Raw genomic sequence first — 22,127 nt, 5'->3', positions numbered from 1 at the left:
TTCCTTTGGGGCACCGACACATGGGCAAGGATATAATTCTGGGTTTGAGCAAAGGAAGAGACATTTTCCTCAATGTGCCACCTGTGGTAAATATCATGATGGGGAGTGTAGAAAATTCGATAGGGGTTGTTTTGAATGTGGCTCTTCGGGGCATTTTAAGAAAGATTGTCCATTGCTGATAGCCAGAGACAGTGGTTCTTAGCAAGGGTCAGTGGCACCTCAGAATCTAAAGTATGGTATGACACCATCACAGGGAGTACCTACGGCACAAGTTGGACCAAGCACAAGCAGAGCCAGTGGAGCTACTTCATCTTCTCAGCCTAGACCAATGATGCAACCTGGCAGACCTCGCACTCAAGCCAGAGTTTTTGCTATGACACAGCAGGAGGCACGAGCATCTTCAGAGGTGGTGACTGGTATGTTAACTATTTTTAATAAAGATGCGTACATTCTTATAGATCCTAGTTCTACTCACTCTTTCATATCTCAATCATTCTCTAAGCATGCTGATAGAGAATTAAAACCCTTAGACTGCGGATTAGCTGTGAGTACTCCAGTTGGGGATTCTGTTGTATGTGAATATGTGTATAGGGATTATGTTGTTAAGTTGGGCAATCATGAGCTGTTAGTGGATCTAATTCCTTTGTGTCTACAAGATCTGGATGTCATCCTAGGTATGGATTGGTTATCCCATCATCATGCCACAATAGATTGCTTTGAGAAATCAGTGGTATTTAATACTCCAAAAGGGTCCAAGTTCACTTTCTTTGGGGAGAGGCGTTTATTTCCTTCTTATGTGATTTCCACCATGACCACTAGGAAGATGCTTCGGAAGGGTTGTCAAGCATATTTAGCCTATGTGGTGGACAATAACCTAGAAGGACCTAAATTGGAGGATATACCAGTAGTAAACGAGTTTCCTGATGTATTTCCTGAAGAACTTCCAGGGTTGCCTCTAGATAGAGAGATTGAATTCTCTATTGATTTAAATCCAGGTACAACTCCTATTTCTATGGCACCATACAAAATGGCCCCAGCAGAATTGAAGGAGTTAAAAGCACAATTGCAGGAGCTACTTGATAAAGGTTTCATAAGACCCAGTGTTTCACCTTGGGGAGCCCCTGTGCTATTTGTGAAGAAGAAGGATGGTTCCTTAAGATTGTGTATTGACTACAGACAATTGAATCGAGTTACTGTGCGAAATAAGTATCCTTTACCCCGCATTGATGATCTTTTTGATCAACTCCAAGGTGCTAAAGTATTCTCTAAGATTGATTTGCGATCTGGGTATCATCAATTGAAGATCAAGGAGTCTGAAATACCTAAGACAGCCTTCAGAACTCGTTACGGGCATTATGAGTTCCTCGTTATGCCTTTTGGGTTAACTAATGCACCCACTGCTTTTATGGATCTCAGGAATAGGGTGTTTAAGCCCTACTTGGACAGTTTTGTTATTGTGTTTATTGATGACATCTTAGTATATTCTCGTAGCAAGGAAGAGCATGAGATGCATTTACGGATAGTACTGCAAATTTTGAGGAATAAGCAACTATATGCTAAATTGAGCAAATATGCGTTCTGGCTTGATCGGGTGGTTTTCTTGGGACATGTTATCTCAGCAGATAGAGTTTTGGTTGATCCTAAGAAGATTGAAGCAGTAGTCAATTGGGACCCTCCAACTAATGTTACAGAGGTTAGAAGTTTTCTGGGCTTAGCAGGGTATTATCGTCGCTTTGTTCAGGATTTCTCCATCATTGCAGCACCATTGACTAAACTCCTTCGAAAGAATGCAAAGTTTGAATGGACAGATGAATGTCAAGAGAGTTTCGAGAAGCTTAAAACATGTCTCACATCAGCCCTAGTTCTTACCCTACCCTCAGGTACAGATGGATTTGTGGTGTATAGTGATGCTTCTCACAAGGGTTTAGGCTGTGTACTCATGCAACATGGGAAGGTGATAGCTTATGCTTCTAGACAGCTTAGACCACATGAATTAAATTATCCCACCCATGATCTGGAATTGGCTGCAGTTGTATTTGCATTAAAGACATGGAGGCATTATCTTTATGGCATGACTTGCCAGATTTTTACAGACCACAAGAGTTTGAAGTATCTTCTCACACAGAAGGAGTTGAATTTAAGGCAGAGACGGTGGATTGAGTTACTTAAGGACTACGACTGTACTATTGAATATCATCCAGGTAAAGCTAATGTGGTAGCTGATGCCCTTAGTCGCAAGTCCTTTAGTAATTTGGCTTATCTCAAAACAGTTCGACTTCCTTTGTTACTAGAGATCAAATCCTTAAGGGTAGAACTAGCAGTGGATGATGCAGGAGCATTGTTAGCAAATCTCAAAGTTCGACCAGTGTTGATAGAAAAAGTCAAGGAAGCCCAAAATCAAGATGAGCAGTTTAGTAAGATCAGTAATGAAGTAAGAGATGGCACCCGTACCGACTTTTCTCTAAGGGAGGATGGAACGTTAATGTTTGGTGATAGACTATGTGTACCTAGAGTGGAAAGCTTGAAGAGAGAGATTATGGAGGAAGCCCATTGTTTTGCTTACTCTATGCATCCAGGCAGTACAAAAATGTATAGAGATTTTAAAGAAAACTATTGGTGGCCAGGCATGAAGAAAGAAATAGCTGACTTTGTGTCCACATGCTTAGTTTGCCAACAGATTAAAGCAGAACATCAACATCCAACAGGAAAGCTACAACCGCTCCCTATTCTGGAATGGAAGTGGGAACACATTACTATGGATTTTGTTTCAGGGTTACCTCGTACTTCGCGTGGACATAATGCAGTATGAGTGATAGTTGATAGATTAACCAAGTCAGCACACTTTTTGCCTGTCAGGATGGATTATTCTTTAGACAAGTTAGCAGAGATCTATGTCAGTGAGATTGTAAGACTTCATGGTGCTCCAGTTTCTATTGTTTTAGATAGAGATCCAAGATTCACTTCTCGTTTTTGGCCTAGCTTGCAAAATGCTTTAGGCACTAAGTTGAAGTTTAGCACTTCTTTTCACCCTCAAACTGATGGTCAATCAGAAAGAACTATTCAGACCTTAGAGGATATGCTGAGAGCTTGTGTGATGGAGTTTAAAGGAAGTTGGGATAGGCATGTGCCTTTAATGGAGTTCTCTTATAACAATAGTTATCATTCGAGTATCGGCATGGCTCCTTATGAAGCTTTGTATGGGAGGAGATGTAGAACACCATTGTGTTGGAATGAGGTAGGGGAAGACAATTAGAAGGTCCAGAACTAGTACAACACACCACAGATAAAATTCAGATGATCAGAAGTAGGTTAAAAGCAGCACAAGATAGACAAAAGAGTTATGCAGATCTGAAGAGAAGGGATATTGAATATAATGTTGGCGACAAAGTATTTCTGAAGATCTCTCCTTGGAAAAGGGTGGTACGTTTTGGCAAACGTGGGAAATTGAGTCCGCGATTCATAGGGCCATGTGAGATTTTAGAGAGAATTGGCCCAGTTGCTTATCGTTTAGCACTACCACCAGAGCTATCTCAGATTCATGATGTCTTCCATGTATCCATGTTAAGGAGATACAGAAGTGATCCTTCCCACATTCTCCAGAAAGAGCCTATCGAGTTGAGGAAAGATTTAACATATGAAGAAGAGCGAGTAGAGATCATTACCAGAGAAGAGAAGGTTCTAAGGAGCAAGATAATACCCCTGGTTAAAGTTCGATGGAGTAACCATTCTGCCAAAGAAGCTACTTGGGAAAAAGGAGAGAATATGCGAATTCAATTTCCACATTTATTTCCTTCACCAGGTATGTAAATTTCGAGGATGAAATTTCTATTAGGAGGAGAGAATTATCAGGCCTTGGCCCAGCCCACAAAAAAAAAAAAAAAAATAGCCCATAAAATAAATAAAGAAATAAATAAATAAAAAATTAAAACATTAAAGGCTCTGGTTTCTTCCAGAGCCTTCATTTGCGTGAAGTAGAGAAAAAAACAAAAAAGAAAGAAAAGCAGCAGATGCAGGGGCAAGCAGAGCATTGCTCTGTTATTTCAAAAAAAAAAAAAAAAAATCCTTCTCTTTAATCCAAATCTCCTTCCTCTCAACCCGATCATCCCACAAACTTCTAAGATCCTTCATCTAGATCCTGATTTAAACCTATATCCTGCTCAGAAATTCAATATTTTCTTCCAGAGGTTCCAAAATTGGGTAGGTGAGTTTTATTCCCTTTACTCGATTTATTGCGATATAATTTATTTTCTCTACCTTTTAAGAATTATTTGGTGAATTGAGAATCAAAAGGGATGTATTTAGGTTAGACCCAAGTAATGAGATTTAATATTTCTTTTGGGGATTAATGATTTTTTTATAGGTTATTGAGTATTTTTGTTGAGGTTGTTCATTTTTGGGAGGTCTAGCTATGCCGAAATACTGCTGAAATTTTCTTAAAAATATATATAAAAATATATTTAAAATTTCGTATTTTACGTTTTATATTATTATCCTAGTATATTTATTTATTATTTGATATATTAGTTTCTTTTTAATTCTAGGAGAGGATCCAGCTTTTGGGATCGGTAATAGGAGTGCTCCTGCGACCTAGGTTATTCTATCCTCAGTACTGGTGAGTGGATAAATATATAACATTGATATTTTTCTTAAATATATATATACTCATATATGTTATTTTGTTTATTTAAGTTGAGAAAGGATAACGATAATTTATATTTCTTGAATGAATGAAAATTGAATTTAAAGCACAGCTGAATAAATAGCCGATTACACTCTGTATATGCACCGAATAGATAACACATTAATGACTGGTGATTTATTTTCAGCATAATATATATTTATACTGTCTTTGGGACAGCGCTTGATATACAGATAGCCTTTGGGGCGTATGTCAGGTGGTCACCCTTTAGGGGTGGCTCTGCACATGTGTATGACCAGAATTTTGTTTGCTCTTGGGCCAAAATTGTCATCATAGAGTCTAAGATGCCAGCTTTGCTCTCAGGCTGTCGTTATTTTATCACACCTGAGATGCCAGCATTATCTATAGGGCACATATTATGAATGTATGCGGATTCTATTTTTCACAGTTCATTTTATATTAATTGAATTAAATTGTATTTATTCAGCTGACTTATTTTAGCTAAATATTTGGTACTATTAAGTATTTAAACTTTATCTTTTCCCCTTTGTTATTTATTTATCCGCTCACTGAGTATTTTGTACTCACCCTTATACTTGTAATATTACAGCTCTTTTTTGGTGATTCGTTCAGCAGTCCTCATCTTCTTGTTTGTCCTTCTTCCTCATCGTCCACTCAGAGTCTAGAGAGGTCGGACCAATCCTAGGTCTTTTGTCATATCTTTTGTATAATTTTGAAAGATCATGTATAGATTGTACATTCCAGTGAGGAACGTATTTTGTTTAATGTAAATATATTATGAATTGACTAGAACAACCATTAGTTTTCTCTTATATGTTTAATATTTTAAAAACTTATAGCAGGTTATATGTATTTATATGTATAAAATCAGGGGAAGTTCTGTCAGTTTTTCGGGTCATATCCGCCTGTACAGATTAGAGAATGGGTGTGACAACTTGTTACAATACCCATTGTGGATCTCAGTGGGTATTGTAAGAGTGGAACTCCGGCGATGAAAAGATCTCCTTCGTTCCCCACAGACGGCGCCAATTAATGATCTGAGATCCAGAAAATAGGGTTTTACAAGGGTTCTCCAAGCTTGGCTTGAGAGGAGAACGCCCCTCTCCTTTTATTCTTTTCTTTCGTCTGTCAGTGACGTGTAACGGTCTCACTGCCATTGGGTCATCTGTCTCTGCCACATAGATACGGACGTACAAGGATATTAGATATCTGCTCCATGCGTAACAACTATTTAATTCTCCCCTGGCACGCATGCGGATGGACCCGCTAGGCGAATGGGCTGGTTGCCTTTCCTCCTTCGGGCTGTGCTGGAATGTGAGAGTAGGACTGGAGCCTAAGGGAGGTCTGGTCTTAGGGCCGGAAGGGCTGGCCGACTTGATTGGGAGAGTAAAAGGGGGAGTCCGGTCTAGAAGATGAGCGGGCCAGACCTGGTTCATTCGGGAGGCTTAGAAGCCTTCAGATCATGAGCTGTCATCATGGGTCTGGCCTTAGATCGGGGTGGAGAAATCTAGCGGTCATCATATTTTAAATTATTTTTTAATATTTTAATTAATATATTTAAAAAGTATTTTTTTTAATTGTGAATTTGTGACCTAATTGCATTATTCCGTTAAGCTGAGAAATTGAATGGAATTAATTTTAGGGGTATTTATTTAGATGATAATAAGCTTGATGCTTGAATGATTTTGTTATTCAATTAATTTAATTTGATTTGTAAAATTAGAAAGTTGAATCAAATTGATTGCAGTATTTTAATTTTTTGCTTTAGTTTAATTTAATTATTGATTTAATTTTTTTCCTAAAAAATATGATATGTGATTTCAAACCCTGTAGGCTTTTTACTGATGATTGATTGATGACGGATTGATATTCAAACACTTGGTAAGCTTTTAATGACAGCTGATACGCATTATTTTCAATTATCTATTAATTATTTTAATTTTATTGTTTATTTAAATTATATTACCTTTTATAATTTATTAATTATAATTTTTAAAATAAAATATTTAAAATTATAATACATAATATATTAATTAAAATATTAATATTTATTATTATATGATAAACATTATAATAATATTTTAAAATTCTATTTTTAATTATTATATGTATTATATAATAAATTAATATTTATTTTATTAATATAATAAATTGATATATATCATTATTAATTAATTTACATTTAAATACTAATTAAATATAATTTATCAAAAACTTAATATATATAAATTAAAATAAATAAATTATTTATTTAACAGTTAAATCAAACATACTTTAAATTTGAATTCAATTCAAAATTTAAATAAAAATTATTAAAGAAACAAATTTAACCCTAACCATATCACCATGAAAAGTGTCTAATAATCAATTCAAAGATAAAAAATAATTTTATTTAAAGTTTATCAAATAAAAATAATAAAAGTATTATAATACTAAATTCAAACTTCCTTTATTTAGAGAAAATATTGTATCTAAAAAATATTATCTGTGAGAAATATTTTTTATAAAAACAAAATAACTTATTTTTTACTGTTTAATTTTAATTTAATAAAAAAATATTTTAATAAATTTATATATAAAGATTTTAATAAAAATTTCAAAATTTAAAAATCACTTTCTCTTTTATAATAATTTTTTTATCACAATTTGAACATTTCAAAGATTAAAAAATATTAAAAATATTTTTTTCCATGAAATAAATAGAATTTAAAGAAAATTGATTCCTCGTCACCAACTGCTAAGCCATATATTGAGATATTCACTTTTTTCCATGGAGATTCGGTGATGCACATTTTCAATGACTAAGAAAATTTCTCAATAAGATATTTACATGTCAACAATTAAATTCAACACTCTATTTTTTTTAAATAAGAAATTGAAAATTAGTAGAATAAAACTTGAGATGAGATCTCTAGATTTACTTAGATGTATTTATCATCAGACTAAGCTTGTGAGTGCAATATTCTCTTTTTCTTTGAACGTATGTACATAGAAATAAAGTATAAAAATATCCACAGTCAAAGTAAATAGGTTGCCTTTTTTTCTTATATTTTCTATTAAATAAATATTTTTATATTCCTTATCATATATTATAAAGAGAAATTATTCTTTTTCAAATACATTTGAAGAGAAAAAATTAAAAGAAAAAAAAAATTCAAATTTATTTTTAAAAAATATCAGTTGGGCTAAAAATAAATTACTATAAGATATTAAATTATAAAAAAATATTAATGAAATAAATTATCAACTGTTTATGAATTATTTAAAATACTCACGATTGAATTATTGACGAACTTTCTTAACTAATGCACGAAATTGGACCAGATAAAAAAATTTTCACAAGAATTGAATTTTGTAAAGTTTTTAAATTAATGGAGCTTTCGTATTTTGAGCTGGTTTTGACTATCGGTGTCGGTAAGAATTGCCCGAAACACACGAATCCACAGCTCGACGGGTAACCAAAGACGACTGCCAAGATATCAAGACAACCACAATAAATTAATAATTTCTTCCCAAGATATCAAGACAGAAACCTCAAAACAGTTTCAAAAGCTCAGCCATATTAGCAAAGATCATTGAAATTCAATCATGGAAGCTGAAAAATGTTTTCCTCTTTTCTTCATTCTAATGATCATCCATTTTGCAGTTTCTGCTTCTATGGACACCATAGCCATAAATCAAACCATTGAAGATGGTGGCTTTCTTATCTCCAAAGAAAACAATTTTGTGCTTGGATTTTTCAGCCCTGGCAATCCCAAGTATAGGTATCTTGGAATCTGGTATTACAAAGTACGAGAGCAAACTGTAGTGTGGGTAGCAAACAGAAATCATCCTATCAATGGATCTTCGGGAGTTCTTTCAGTTAATCAATATGGAAATCTCGTTCTCTATAGCAATCATAGCAGAAAAGTTCCAGTATGGTCTGCAAATGTCTCACGTGAAGTAACAAAGACAGACACTTGTTTAGCTCAGCTCCTGGATTCAGGAAACTTGATTTTGGTCCAAGAAAGAAGTGGAAGAGTTCTATGGGAAAGCTTTGATTATCCGACAGATACTCAATTACCGGGAATGAAACTTGGGTTGAATAGAGAGACAGGTATTCACCAATTCTTAACATCATGGAGATCAGCAGATGACCCTGGAACTGGAGACTACGTGCTTGAGCTCAATCTAAAAGGATCACCTCAAGGCATTTTGTACAAGGGTACAAAACGATATTGGAGAGGTGTCCCATGGCCAGTGAAAAATTATGTTAATCGACAAAACTTTAGTTTTGTCCACAACCAAAAAGAAACATTTTTTACCTTTTTTCCTGTTGATGCTTCTCTTATACTAAGAACAAAGTTGGATTATTCAGGATTGATTTTGCACCTAACCTGGCATGAAAGTGAAGGCAAGTGGAAGGAATTACGGTCAGCACCGAGGAATCTGTGTGAGTTTTATGGTCATTGTGGTCCCTATAGTATGTGTAATCCTTTGTATCTTTATCCTAAATTTGAATGTGATTGTTTACCCGGGTACGAGCCTCAATCTCCAAGGGACTGGAATTTTTTGAAGGATGGGTCAGGTGGGTGTGTTCGGAAGCGGAAAGAATCGTCTTCTCTGTGCAACCAGGGAGAAGGATTTGTGCAAGTAACAGGTGTTAAGGTTCCTGATACTTCAGAAGCAGTTTGGTTGGGCTTGAATATGAGTCCTGTTGATTGTGAACTACAATGCAAGAGGAATTGTACATGTTCTGCATATTCATCCACATCTATTTCTGGGAAAGAAACTGGTTGCTTGGCTTGGTATGGTGAATTAACGGACACTGTAATTGGTATAGCTGAAGGAAGTGATATTTATGTTCGTGTTGACGCACTTGAATTAGGTAAGAAAATCAGTTTTTATATTTAATTGAAAAATCAATATGGATGATCATGCTTTTCACTATTTCCTTATCCTCTTTTAACTTGGAACAATCACAGCTGAAATAACACAAAAATCAAATGGATTTCTGGTGAAGAAGCATTTGTTGGCTATTTTGTTGGTATCTATTTTTTCAGCTTGGTTTGTAATCATTTTATTTGCATATTTGTGGTTCAAGAAGAAAAGAAAAACAGGTAAGAAAAACTTTATTTGTTTATGCAATTTTGTGCCTTTCTAAATATATTTACACTACTAAATTGTTTTATGATGGGAGTAATTTTTTCTGAGGAAGTGAGGAACAAATGGAATGCAAAATTGTTTAACACAATCAATGATCCATACTACATTGAAAATGAAGATGGAGGTGGAGTGAGTTATCCAGAGATTGTGTATTTTAAGCTCAGTACAATACTTTCCGCGACTGACAATTTCTCTCTAGCTAACAAACTCGGGCAAGGTGGCTTTGGATTGGTTTATAAGGTATACACTACTTATGTGCAAATTTCTCAGAACTGTAATGGACTTGTAAAACAGCCTAGCTCAAACTTACTCAAATAACTTTTAAACCCACTTTTCTGTTGATCCAAAATGATTAACCCAAGTTATTATTTAGTAGTTTCGTGCTGGCTATTATATTCAATTCGATTTGCCGAAATTTTGCCAATGTGGGACTCAGTCACACATCAAACAGCTGACCCTCACACATTGTATTAGTTTCTATCTGCATTTTAAGATTTGCAGAAAGAATGCTGGCTTGAAATTTCATTACATGGAGTAAAAAGTCCTCATATAAACATGATTGTAGGGTCAACTGTCTAATGGCCGGGAGATCGCAGTGAAAAGACTATCTAAAAGTTCAGGGCAAGGAATAAAAGAATTTGAAAATGAAGTTTTATTAATGGCAAAACTTCAACATCAAAATCTTGTGAAAATTCTTGGATGCTGCATTCAGGGAGAGGAACCGATGCTAGTTTATGAATACATGCCAAACAAAAGCTTGGACTCATTTCTTTTTGGTAAGCCTTATTTATATCCTATTTTATTGAGCATTGTGTTCCATAAATTATCTAATTCTATCTATTTGAACAATATGATTCATAGACACAGACTGCATAAAATTGGCACTAATTCAAATGCAAATATTTTTTATCAGATGAAACAAGAAGGTTAATTTTGGACTGGAGAAAACGCTTTGACATTATTATCGGGATTGCTCGTGGAATCTTATATATCCACCAAGATTCTAGGTTGAGAATTATCCATAGAGATTTAAAAACAAGTAACATTCTATTGGATAAAGAAATGAATCCAAAAATTTCAGATTTTGGCCTGGCTAGAGTCTTCAAAGGTGACCAAAGTCTAGAAAAAACGAACAAAATCGCTGGCACATTGTAAGTATACCTATACACTTAGCAGCAAGACACATAGAACCACTACTAAGGATACCATTCTTTCTTACATTAAAATTGTATTTTTCATATGCAGTGGGTACATGTCACCAGAATATGTGGTATTTGGAAAGTTTTCAACGAAATCTGATGTCTTTAGTTTTGGGGTCATATTATTAGAGATTGTTACAGGGAAAAAGAACAATAGCTTTTGTCAAGAGGATTCTTACCTAAGCATGGCAGGAAAAGTAAGTTAAGATAATAAGCTAAATATTCGGTAAACTATTACAAATTGAATATTCTTTTCGGACCTTATGTTCTAAACTATTAAAAGTTGTTGAATATATGTTGATGTTACAGATATGGCATTTATGGAAAGAAGAAAGAGCACTGGAGATGGTTGATTCATCACTAAAGGAGTCATGTTCTGCTCATGAAGTATTGAGATGCATCCAAATTGGACTCTTGTGTGTGCAAGAAGATGCATTTGAAAGACCAAGCATGTCAGCTGTTGTTGTAATGTTGAATAGTGAAATTAGTCTTCCTTCTCCTAGACAGCCCCCTTTCACTTTTAGAAAGCCAAGTAATAGTTATAGCCCCTTAGTAACACAAAAGGAATTTTATTCTGTGGATAAGGAAACTATTACTGAGGTTGTATGTCGTTGAATAATCAATATATCATCAATTACATAAATTTTTAGTATAGTGATGTATAATATGTAGTAGTAACCAACACTAGAAATTTCCTGTATGATCTACAAATTTATTGATGGAAGTGACAGGTATGTGCAAAACCTCAGATTTTGGATTCAGGAAACTTGGTTTTAATCCAAGATAGAAGTGAAAGAACTACATGACAAAGCTTCTATTGCTGGACAGACACTCTGCTCCAAGGAATTGAAATTGGGCTGAAACGGAAGATGGGTTTTCAGTGGTTTCTGATACCAGAATATCAGCAGATTATCCATGAACTAGAGATTACTCGATTCAGCTAAATTCAACAGGATCAGCACAAGTCAAAAGGTTAACTGATATCCATGAACATGTTGACAAAGACAAACATATTCTTAACTGATATCTTTCTTTCTGATGCTTCATTTTTGTGGATGACTAGATGAACAAGGTTGTTGAAAGTCTAAAAGATGATGAGCCCCTTCTAGATTCAGTCCTAATACATATGGGAGCATGTATTCAGCTTTGGGGAAGTTTGAGAGCTCCATGGTTGTATATAAAAGAGCAATTGGTGTTCTTGAAAGCAAACACGGTAAGTCCAATCTTGTGTAAATTTGTTGTTATTTGTCTTTGTTGGTGCAGCATTAGAATTTAACCATATCAGTTTTCTGCTGTCTTTTCAACTTTGTATAGTACTTGTTATATCAAGTTATTGCGACTGGCTACCTTGTTAATAATAGTATAACATCGTATTTTTAACAATTTTGTCGCCGGTGAGCTACAGTGTTAAAGTGTTGAAGCTGGAAGGCATGATTTTTGGTCAATAGCAAATTATTTCCTTTTACACGGGGTGTTTCTGGAATTAAAAGTTTGAATGTCTGTCTGCAACTGATCCATGTTCTTGCGTTCATCCAGTTTGTTTAGAGAATGCATCTTGGAAGTTGGAACCCTAATTTTGTTGCTAGACTGTATAAAGTTTTTCTGTGGTTATGCAGAAGTTTCACATTGACTAGCAGAACAATTTATTCATGTAAATGAAAATTGAGACTAAACCAACAACTGCATGATTTTTTCAAATAGATTTTACATTTGACCACAGTACTATAATTGATCTTTGGAAATTTTCTTCAATTATTTAGCAATTAAAGATTCTAAAGCTCAACAGGCATCTTTACATTGGTTTTCCAGGGAAAAGTAGTATATTTCTTGTCTCACCATTGTTGGGGATGGCAAAAATTCTTGGTTCTATTGGAAGAGTAAAAAAAGCCATAGAGGTATACCATCGTTCAATAGCTATTTTAGAATCAAGCAAAGGCGTTGAGAGCGAAGACTTGGTTGTCCCTTTATTTGGTCTTGGCAATCTTTTGATGAAGGAAGGAAGAACTACAGATTCTGAAATTCATTTTAATAAGTTAATTTACTCTCTGTTTTGCTTTCGCTGAATAGTTAGTGCTTAGGTATGATTATTTACTTCATTGTTATTTTGTTTGTCTAGAATTTTGAGCATATATAGGAAGTTATATGGAGAAAATTATGACGGAAGAGTTGGCATGGCCTTGTGTTCTCTAGCCCATGCAAAGTGCTCAATGGTAAGCTAGGCATTCAGACATCCTTTACATTGAGCTTCTTGAAAGACTCACTTGTGACAGTGGATTCTCTGATCTAAGGCTATTAAGTGCTTGGGCAATATTAGCTGATAAACTCTAGTTTTCTATATGTATATACACGCAAACACTTGACAATGGTTCATATGTCTAATTTTACATAGGGAACGTTGAAGAAGCTATTGACTTGTATAGAAAGGGTCTTCAGCTCATCAAGGACACAAATTATATAGCTCTGGATGACAGTATCATGGAGAAGATGAGGATTGATTTGGCAGAATTACTTCATGTTGTAGGAAGGTGAAGGCAGATCGCTTTTTCATTTTGATTGCTTGTTGTGCTGGATCTTCTCTCTCTCTTTCCCTCTCCTTTTTCTCACTTTGTCGATGCTTTTGAAATGAAACTGCTGAAAATCAAGTTGCAGACATTTTCACTTGGCTGCTCAAAGCTGATTTGTTTTCAAAGCTAAAAAATATGATAGGAATAAAAACTCAGTATGCATTGAGAAAATCACGGGACATTTTCCACCAAATTTTGAATTTCATAATTCATTTTTTGAATCTTGTCCTTTGGATTTTAGAACAATTTGAAGGGATATGGTTTCTATGCCAAAGCCTTCCAAGTAATGTTTTTCCTTGTCATTAATATTTTTTGTGACATCTTTTGGGGTGGGAATTGGGATGTCATTTAGAGTTACTTTTAAATATTTATATATAATTCTTATTATTAAAAATAAATAAAAAATTAATTAAAAAAAAAAAAACAATTAAAACTTTAAAAGGCTCTGGTTCCTTCCCGAAACCAGAGCCTTCGTCTTCGTGGAGAGAAGCAGAGGCGGAAGAAATGCTCTGTTTTTATAAAAAAAAAATTTTCCCCTGTAATCCAAATCTCCTCCCTCTCAATCCAATCAACCCATAGACCGCTAAATTCTATTTTAAACCTATATCCTGCTTAAAAATTCAATTTTTTCTTCCAGAGGTTCCAAAATTGGGTAGGTGAGTTTTATTCCCTTTATTCGATTTATTGCGATATAGTTTATTTTCTCTACCTTTTAATAGTAATTTTTGTGATTTGAGGATAAAAATGGGTTATGTTTTAGTTAGATCCAATCAATGGGGTTTTATATTTCTTTTTGGATTAATAATTTTGGGAGGTCTAGCTATGTTGAAATACTGCCGAAATTTTTTTAAAAATATATATAAAAATATATTTAAAATTTTATATTTTACGTTTTATATTTTCGTCCTAGAATATTTATTTATTATTTGATATATTATTTTTCTTTTTAATTCTAGAAGAGGATCCAGCGTCCAGGATAGACAATAGGGGTGCTCCTGCGACCTAGGTTATTCTATCCTCAGTACTGGTGAGTGGATAAATATATAACATTGATATTTTTCTTTAATATATGTATATGTGTATAGTTACTTTGGTTATTTAAAATGGGAAAGGATAAAATTAATTTATATTTCTTGAATAAATGAACATTGAATTCAAAGCACAGCTAAATAAATAGCCGATTACACTCTGTATATGCACCGAACATATAACACCTTGATGACAGGTGATTTATTTTCAGCATGATATATATTTATACTGTCTTTGGGACAGCGCTTGATATACAGATAGCCTTTGGGGCGTATGTCAGGTGGTCACCCTTTGGGGGTAGCTCTACATATGTGTATGACCAGTATTTTATTAGCTCTTGGGCCAAATTTGTCATCATAGAGCCTAAGATGCCAGCATTGCTCTCAGGCTGTCATTATTTTATTACACCTAAGATGCCAACATTATCTGCAGGGAACATATTATGAGTGTATGCGGATTTTATTTTTCACAGTTATTTTGATTGACTTAAATTGTATTTATTCAGCTGACTTATTTATATGGTACTATTAAGTACCTAAACCTTATCTTTTCCCCTTTGTTATTTATTTATCCGCTCACTGAGTATGTTGTACTCACCCTTATACTTTTACTATTTCAGTTCCTTTTTGGTGATCCGCTCAGTCTTTCCTTCCACATCGTCCACTCAGAGTCTAGAGGAGGTCGGACCAATCCTAGGCCTTTTGTAATTTCTTTTTGTACTTTGGATAGATCATGTATAGATTGTACAGCCCAATGAAGAATGTATTTTGTTTTTTGTAAATATATTGTGGATTGGCTAGATCCACCATCAGTTTTCTATTTGGAAATTATAGCAGGTTATATGTATTTACATGTATAAATATTAGGGGAAGTTCTATCAGTTTTCAGGGTCATATTCGTCTCTACATATTAGAGAATGGGTGTGACAATTTTTGGTATTAGAGCTTAGGTTTATAGATTCTGTAGACTTTCCTCGAGTTAGTATTCTTAATTATATTCTGATAATTCTTCTCGTATTTTCGTTTGTAGGACAATGCCGCTCAGAGTAGGTAATAGAAATCGGGGCCGTGGCATTCGTACAGCTAGATTAGCTGATATTGGTCGACCTCATAGGGATCCTACAGTTACACCTCCACCTCTAGAAGGGGTGGCAGATCATGATTTATCTGAGAGCAGAGAAGGACAGGGAGATTCTGTTTCTCATGGTGTTGAATCAGGGGCATATCCGACTGCACCATCATTTCCTTCAGCACTTGCAGTTGCACCTCCTGTCGCACCTGCAGCTCCACCTTTTGTTCCACCTGTAGCACTAGCCCATCCTTTTCAGATAAATGCAGACCTGGGTGCTTTTGTTGCACAAGTTGTTACAGCAGCTGTTACAGCCAAACCTAGAGATCCGTGGGAGATAGTGGATCGTGCTAGACATTTAGGAGCTTATGATTTTGAGGGTTCTTCTGATGCTGGCATTGCAGATAAATGGTTAAAGAAAGTGCTAAAAGTGTTTGAATTAATGAAGTTGACTGATGCAGATAAAGTAGATAATGTACATGGATTGCTTCAGGGTAAAGCTGATGGTTGGTTTGATGCCATTCATCGCAGACATAGAGTCAGACTGACTTGGGATCAATTTATATATGAATTTCGCCAGGAGTATTTGTCAGAAAGTTACAGGAAGGGGAAACAAGATGCCTTTTTCAGGTTGTTTCAAGGAAGCCTCTCAATAAGAGAGTATGTTGACAAGTTTGAAGACCTTTATTGCTTTGTTTCAGACATACTGCCTTCTGAGGAAGCTAAATGTGACAGATTCAGACAGGGTCTACATGTTAATATCAGATCATCTATGACCTAGTTCAGAGGTAATAATTTTAGAGAGTTGGTGGAAGCAGCTTTGAATGTTGAGAAAGTTAAGCAAGAAGAAAAAGAGTATGAGCAGAGGATGAGTAGAAAACATATGCAGGGTTCACAGGGGTTCAGAGAAAGACCAGCTAAGAGAGGGAGCAGTTCATTTCAGTCCCAAGCGGGATACAGAGGTAGTGGTAGAGGTTCTTTTGTTAACACAGAGCAGCAGGTTGCTCGACCACAATCTAATCAGAGTTCAGTAGCACAGCCAGTGGGTAGTTCCTTTGGGGCACAGACACATGGGCAAGGATATAATTCTGGGTTTGAGCAAAGGAAGAGACATTTTTCTCAATGTGCCACCTGTGGTAAATATCATGCTGAGGAGTGCAGAAAATTCGATAGGGGTTGTTTTGAATGTGGCTCTTCGGAGCATTTTAAGAAAGATTGTCCATTGCTGATAGCCAGAGACAGTGGTTCTCAGCAAGGGTCAGTGGCACCTCAGAATCTAAAGTATGGTATGACACCATCACAGGGAGTACCCACGGCACAAGTTGGACCAAGTACAAGCAGAGCCAGCGGAGCTACTTCATCTTCTCAGCCTAGACCAATGATGCAACCTGGCAGACCTCGCACTCAAGCCAGAGTTTTTGCTATGACACAGCAGGAGGCACAAGCATCTCCAGAGGTGGTGACTGGTATGTTAACTATTTTTAATAAAGATGCGTACATTCTTATAGATCCTGGTTCCACTCACTCTTTCATATCTCAATCCTTCTCTAAGCATGCTAATAGAGAATTAAAACCCTTAGACTGTGGATTAGCTGTGAGTATTCCAGTTGGGGATTCTGTAGTATGTGAACATGTGTATAGGGATTGTGTTGTTAAGTTGGGCGACCATGAGTTGTTAGTGGATCTGATTCCTTTGTGTCTACAAGATCTGGATGTCATCCTAGGTATGGATTGGTTATCCCGTCATCATGCCACAATAGATTGCTTTGAGAAATCAGTGGTATTTAATAGTCCAGAAGGGTCCAAGTTCACTTTCTTTGGGGAGAGGCGTTTACTTTCTTCTTATGTGATTTTCGCCATGACCACTAGGAAGATGCTTCGGAAGGGTTGTCAAGCATATTTAGCCTATGTGGTGGACAGTAACCTAGAAGGACCTAAATTGGAGGATATACCAGTAGTAAACGAGTTTCCTGATGTATTTCCTGAAGAACTTCCTGGGTTGCCTCCAGATAGAGAGATTGAATTCTCTATTGATTTAAATCCAAGTACAACTCCTATTTCTATGGCACCATACAGAATGGCTCCGGCAGAACTGAAAGAGTTAAAAGCACAATTGCAGGAGCTACTTGATAAAGGTTTCATAAGACCCAGTGTTTCACCTTGGGGAGCCCCTGTGCTATTTGTGAAGAAGAAGGATGGTTCCTTAAGATTGTGTATTGACTACAGACAATTGAATCGAGTTACTGTGCGAAATAAGTATCCTTTACCCCGCATTGATGATCTTTTTGATCAACTCCAAGGTGCTAAAGTATTCTCTGAGATTGATTTGCGGTCTGGGTATCATCAATTGGAGATCAAGGAGTCTGAAATACCTAAGACAGCCTTCAGAACTCGTTACGGGCATTATGAGTTCCTCGTTATGCCTTTTGGGTTAACTAATGCACCCGCTGCTTTTATGGATCTCATGAATAGGGTGTTTAAGCCCTACTTGGATAGTTTTGTTATTGTGTTTATTGATAACATCTTAGTATATTCTCGTAGCAAGGAAGAGCATGAGATGCATTTACGGATAGTACTGCAAATTTTGAGGAATAAGCAACTATATGCTAAATTGAGCAAATGTGAGTTCTGGCTTGATCGGGTGGTTTTCTTGGGACATGTTATCTCAGCAGATGAAGTTTTAGTTGATCCTAAGAAGATTGAAGCAGTAGTCAATTGGGACCCTCCAACTAATGTTACAGAGGTTAGAAGTTTTCTGGGCTTAGCAGGGTATTATCGTCGCTTTGTTCAGGATTTCGCCATCATTGCAGCACCATGACTAAGCTCCTTCGAAAGAATGCAAAGTTTGAATGGACAGATGAATGTCAAGAGAGTTTCGAGAACCTTAAAACATGTCTCACATCAGCCCCAGTACTTACCCTACCCTCAGGTACAGATGGATTTGTGGTTTATAGTGATGCTTCTCACAAGGGTTTAGGCTGTGTACTCATGCAACATGGGAAAGTGATAGCTTATGCTTCTAGACAGCTTAGACCACATGAATTAAATTATCCCACCCATGATCTGGAATTAGCTGCAGTTGTGTTTGCATTAAAGACATGGAGGCATTATCTTTATGGCGTGACTTGCCAGAATTTTACAGATCACAAGAGTTTGAAGTATCTTCTCACACAGAAGGAGTTGAATTTAAGGCAGAGACGGTGGATTGAGTTACTTAAGGACTACGACTGTACTATTGAATATCATCCAGGTAAAGCGAATGTAGTAGTTGATGCCCTTAGTCGCAAGTCCTTTAGTCATTTGGCCTATCTCAAAACAGTTCGACTTCCTTTGTTACTAGAGATCAGATCCTTAAGGGTAGAACTAGCAGTGGATGATGCAGGAGCATTGTTAGCAACTCTTAAAGTTCGACTAGTATTGATAGAAAAAGTCAGAGAAGCCCAAAATCAAGATGAGCAGTTGAGTAAAATCAGTAATGAAGTAAGAGATGGCACCCGTATCGACTTTTCTCTAAGGGAGGATGGGACTTTAAGGTTTGGTGATAGACTATGTGTACCCAGAGTGGGAAGTTTGAAGAGAGAGATTATGGAGGAAGCCCATTGTTCTGCTTACTCTATGCATCCAGGCAGTACAAAAATGTATAGAGATCTTAAAGCAAACTATTGGTGGCCAGGCATGAAGAAAGAAATAGCTGACTTTGTGTCCACATGCTTAGTTTGTCAATAGATTAAAGCAGAACATCAACATCCAATAGGAAAGCTGCAACCGCTCCCTATTCCGGAATGGAAGTGGAAACACATTACTATGGATTTTGTTTCAGGGTTACCTCGTACTTCGCGTGGACATAATGCAGTATGGGTGATAGTTGATAGGTTAACCAAGTCAGCACACTTTTTGCCTGTCAGGATGGATTATTCTTTAGACAAGTTAGCAGAGATCTATGTCAGTGAGATTGTAAGACTCCATGGTGCTCCAGTCTCTATTGTTTCAGATAGAGATCCAAGATTCACTTCTCGTTTTTGGCCTAGCTTGCAAAATGCTTTAGGCACTAAGTTGAAGTTTAGCACTTCTTTTCACCCTCAAACTGATGGTCAATCAGAAAGAACTATTCAGACATTGGAGGATATGCTGAGAGCTTGTGTGATGGAGTTTAAAGGAAGTTGGGATAGGTATGTGCATTTAATGGAGTTCTCTTATAATAATAGTTATCATTCGAGTATCGGCATGGCTCCATATGAAGCTTTGTATGGGAGAAGATGCAGAACACCATTGTGTTGGAATGAGGTAGGGGAAAGACAATTAGAAGGTCCAGAATTAGTGCAACACACTACAGATAAAATTTAGATGATCAGAAGTAGATTAAAAGCAGCACAAGACAGACAGAAGAGTTATGCAGATCTGAAGAGAAGGGATATTGAATATAATGTTGGCGACAAAGTATTTCTGAAGATCTCTCCTTGGAAAGGGGTGGTGTGTTTTGGCAAACGTGGGAAATTGAGTCTGCGATTCATCGGACCATATGAGATTTTAGAGAGAATTGGCCCAGTTGCTTATCGTTTAGCACTACCTCTAGAGCTATCTCAGATTCATGATGTCTTCCATGTATCCATGTTAAGGAGATACAGAAGTGATTCTTCCCACATTCTCCAGAAACAGCCTATCGAGTTGAGGGAAGATTTAACATATGAAGAAGAGCTAGTCGAGATCATTGCCAGAGAAGAGAAGGTTCTAAGGAGTAAGATAATACCCCTGGTTAAAGTTCGATGGAGTAACCATTCTGCTAAAGAAGCTACCTGGGAAAAAAAAGAGAATATGCGAATTCAATTTCCACATTTATTCCCTTCACCAGGTATGTAAATTTTGAGGACGAAATTTCTTTTAGGAGGAGAGAATTATCATATCTGGCCCATAGGAAAAAAAAAAAAGAGAAAAGGCCCATAACTTTTAAATATGTATATATAATTCTTATTATTAAAAATAAATAAAAAAATTAATTAAAAAATTAAAAAAAAACAATTAAAACATTAAAAGGCTCTGGTTCCTTCCCGAAACCAGAGCCTTCGTCTTCGTGGGGAGAAGCAGAGGCGGTAGAAATGCTATGTTTTTATAAAAAAAAAATTTCCTCTTTAATCCAAATCTCCTCCCTCTCAACCCAATCAACCCATAGACTGCTAGATCCTATTTTAAACCTATATCCTGCTCAAAAATTCAATTTTTTCTTCCAGAGGTTCCAAAATTGGGTAGGTGAATTTTATTCCCATTATTCGATTTATTGCGATATAGTTTATTTTCTCTACCTTTTAATAGTGATTTTTGTGATTTGAGGATAAAAATAGGTTATGTTTTAGTTAGATCCAATCAATGGGGTTTTATATTGCTTTTTGGATTAATGATTTTCATAGATTGATCTAAATACATTATTGAGTACTTTTGTTGAGTTTGTGTAATTTTGGGAGGTCTAGCTATGCTGAAATACTGCCGAAATTTTCTTAAAAATATATATAAAAATATATTTAAAATTTTGTATTTTACATTTTATATTTTCATCCTAGAATGTTTATTTATTATTTGATATATTATTTTTCTTTTTAATTCTAGAAGAGGATCCAGCGTCCAGGATAGACAATAGGGGTGCTCCTGCGACCTAGGTTATTCTATCCTCAGTAATGGTGAGTGGATAAATATATAATATTGATATTTTTCTTTAATATATGTATATGTGTATAGTTACTTTAGTTATTTAAAATGGGAAAGGATAAAGTTAATTTATATTTCTTGAATAAATGAACATTGAATTCAAAGCACAACTGAATAAATAGCCGATTACACTCTGTATATGCACCGAACATATAACATCTTGATGACATGTGATTTATTTTCAGCATGATATATATTTATACTGTCTTTGAGACAACACTTGATATACAGATAGCCTTTGGGGCGTATGTCAGGTGGTCACCCTTTGGGGGTAGCTCTACACATGTGTATGACCACCAAATTTGTCATCATAGAGCCTAAGATGCCAGCATTGCTCTCAGGCTGTCATTATTTTATTACACCTGAGATGCCAGCATTATCTGCAGGGAACATATTATGAGTGTATGCGGATTCTATTTTTCACAGTTATTTTGATTGACTTAAATTGTATTTATTCAGCTGACTTATTTATATGGTACTATTAAATACCTAAACCTTATCTTTTCCCCTTTGTTATTTATTTATCCGCTCACTGAGTATGTTGTACTTACCCTTATACTTTTACTATTTCAGTTCCTTTTTGGTGATCCGCTTAGTCTTTCCTTCCACATCGTCCACTCAGAGTCTAGAGGAGGTCGGACCAATCCTAGGTTTTTTGTAATTTCTTTTTGTACTTTGGATAGATCATGTATAGATTGTACAGCCCAATGAAGAATGTATTTTGTTTTTTGTAAATATATTGTGGATTGGTTAGATCCACCATCA

General features: G+C 35.7%; 2 protein-coding genes across 7 annotated transcripts; both read left to right on the top strand.

Moving 5' to 3' along the window:
• Positions 1–288: 288 nt before the first annotated feature.
• On the top strand, positions 289–22,121 carry LOC122721247. Of its 5 annotated transcripts, none has more exons than XR_006351011.1 (4): positions 289–416; positions 14,525–14,595; positions 15,217–21,334; positions 21,936–22,121. XR_006351011.1 is itself a non-coding variant. In XM_043957490.1 (3 exons), exon 3 carries the CDS (start codon positions 16,534–16,536, stop codon positions 18,481–18,483), a length of 1,950 nt encoding a protein of 649 aa, XP_043813425.1. In that variant the 5' UTR covers positions 11,805–11,976; positions 12,068–12,217; positions 14,528–16,533; the 3' UTR covers positions 18,484–22,121. The 5 variants fall into 5 exon arrangements, 1 of the variants encoding a protein (XP_043813425.1); XR_006351008.1 differs by lacking the exon at positions 289–416 and adding exons at positions 11,805–11,976; positions 12,068–12,217 and having other exon boundaries at positions 14,528–21,334; XR_006351010.1 differs by having other exon boundaries at positions 14,525–21,334.
• Positions 8,083–11,656, top strand: LOC110617180 (G-type lectin S-receptor-like serine/threonine-protein kinase RKS1). 2 transcript variants are annotated; one of them, XM_021759805.2, is made up of 7 exons: positions 8,083–9,527; positions 9,625–9,759; positions 9,858–10,045; positions 10,371–10,581; positions 10,719–10,956; positions 11,051–11,201; positions 11,314–11,656. In XM_021759805.2, the coding sequence occupies exons 1-7, from the start codon at positions 8,249–8,251 to the stop codon at positions 11,617–11,619; spliced, it is 2,508 nt and encodes an 835-aa protein (XP_021615497.1). In that variant the 5' UTR covers positions 8,083–8,248; the 3' UTR covers positions 11,620–11,656. The 2 variants fall into 2 exon arrangements, with proteins under 2 accessions (XP_021615497.1, XP_021615498.1); XM_021759806.2 differs by lacking the exon at positions 9,625–9,759.
• Positions 22,122–22,127: the final 6 nt, after the last annotated feature.

The sequence above is a fragment of the Manihot esculenta genome, chromosome 6 (assembly GCF_001659605.2).
Source record: "Manihot esculenta cultivar AM560-2 chromosome 6, M.esculenta_v8, whole genome shotgun sequence".
NCBI lineage: Eukaryota > Viridiplantae > Streptophyta > Magnoliopsida > Malpighiales > Euphorbiaceae > Manihot > Manihot esculenta.
This window is presented reverse-complemented; position numbering and strand designations above follow the sequence as displayed.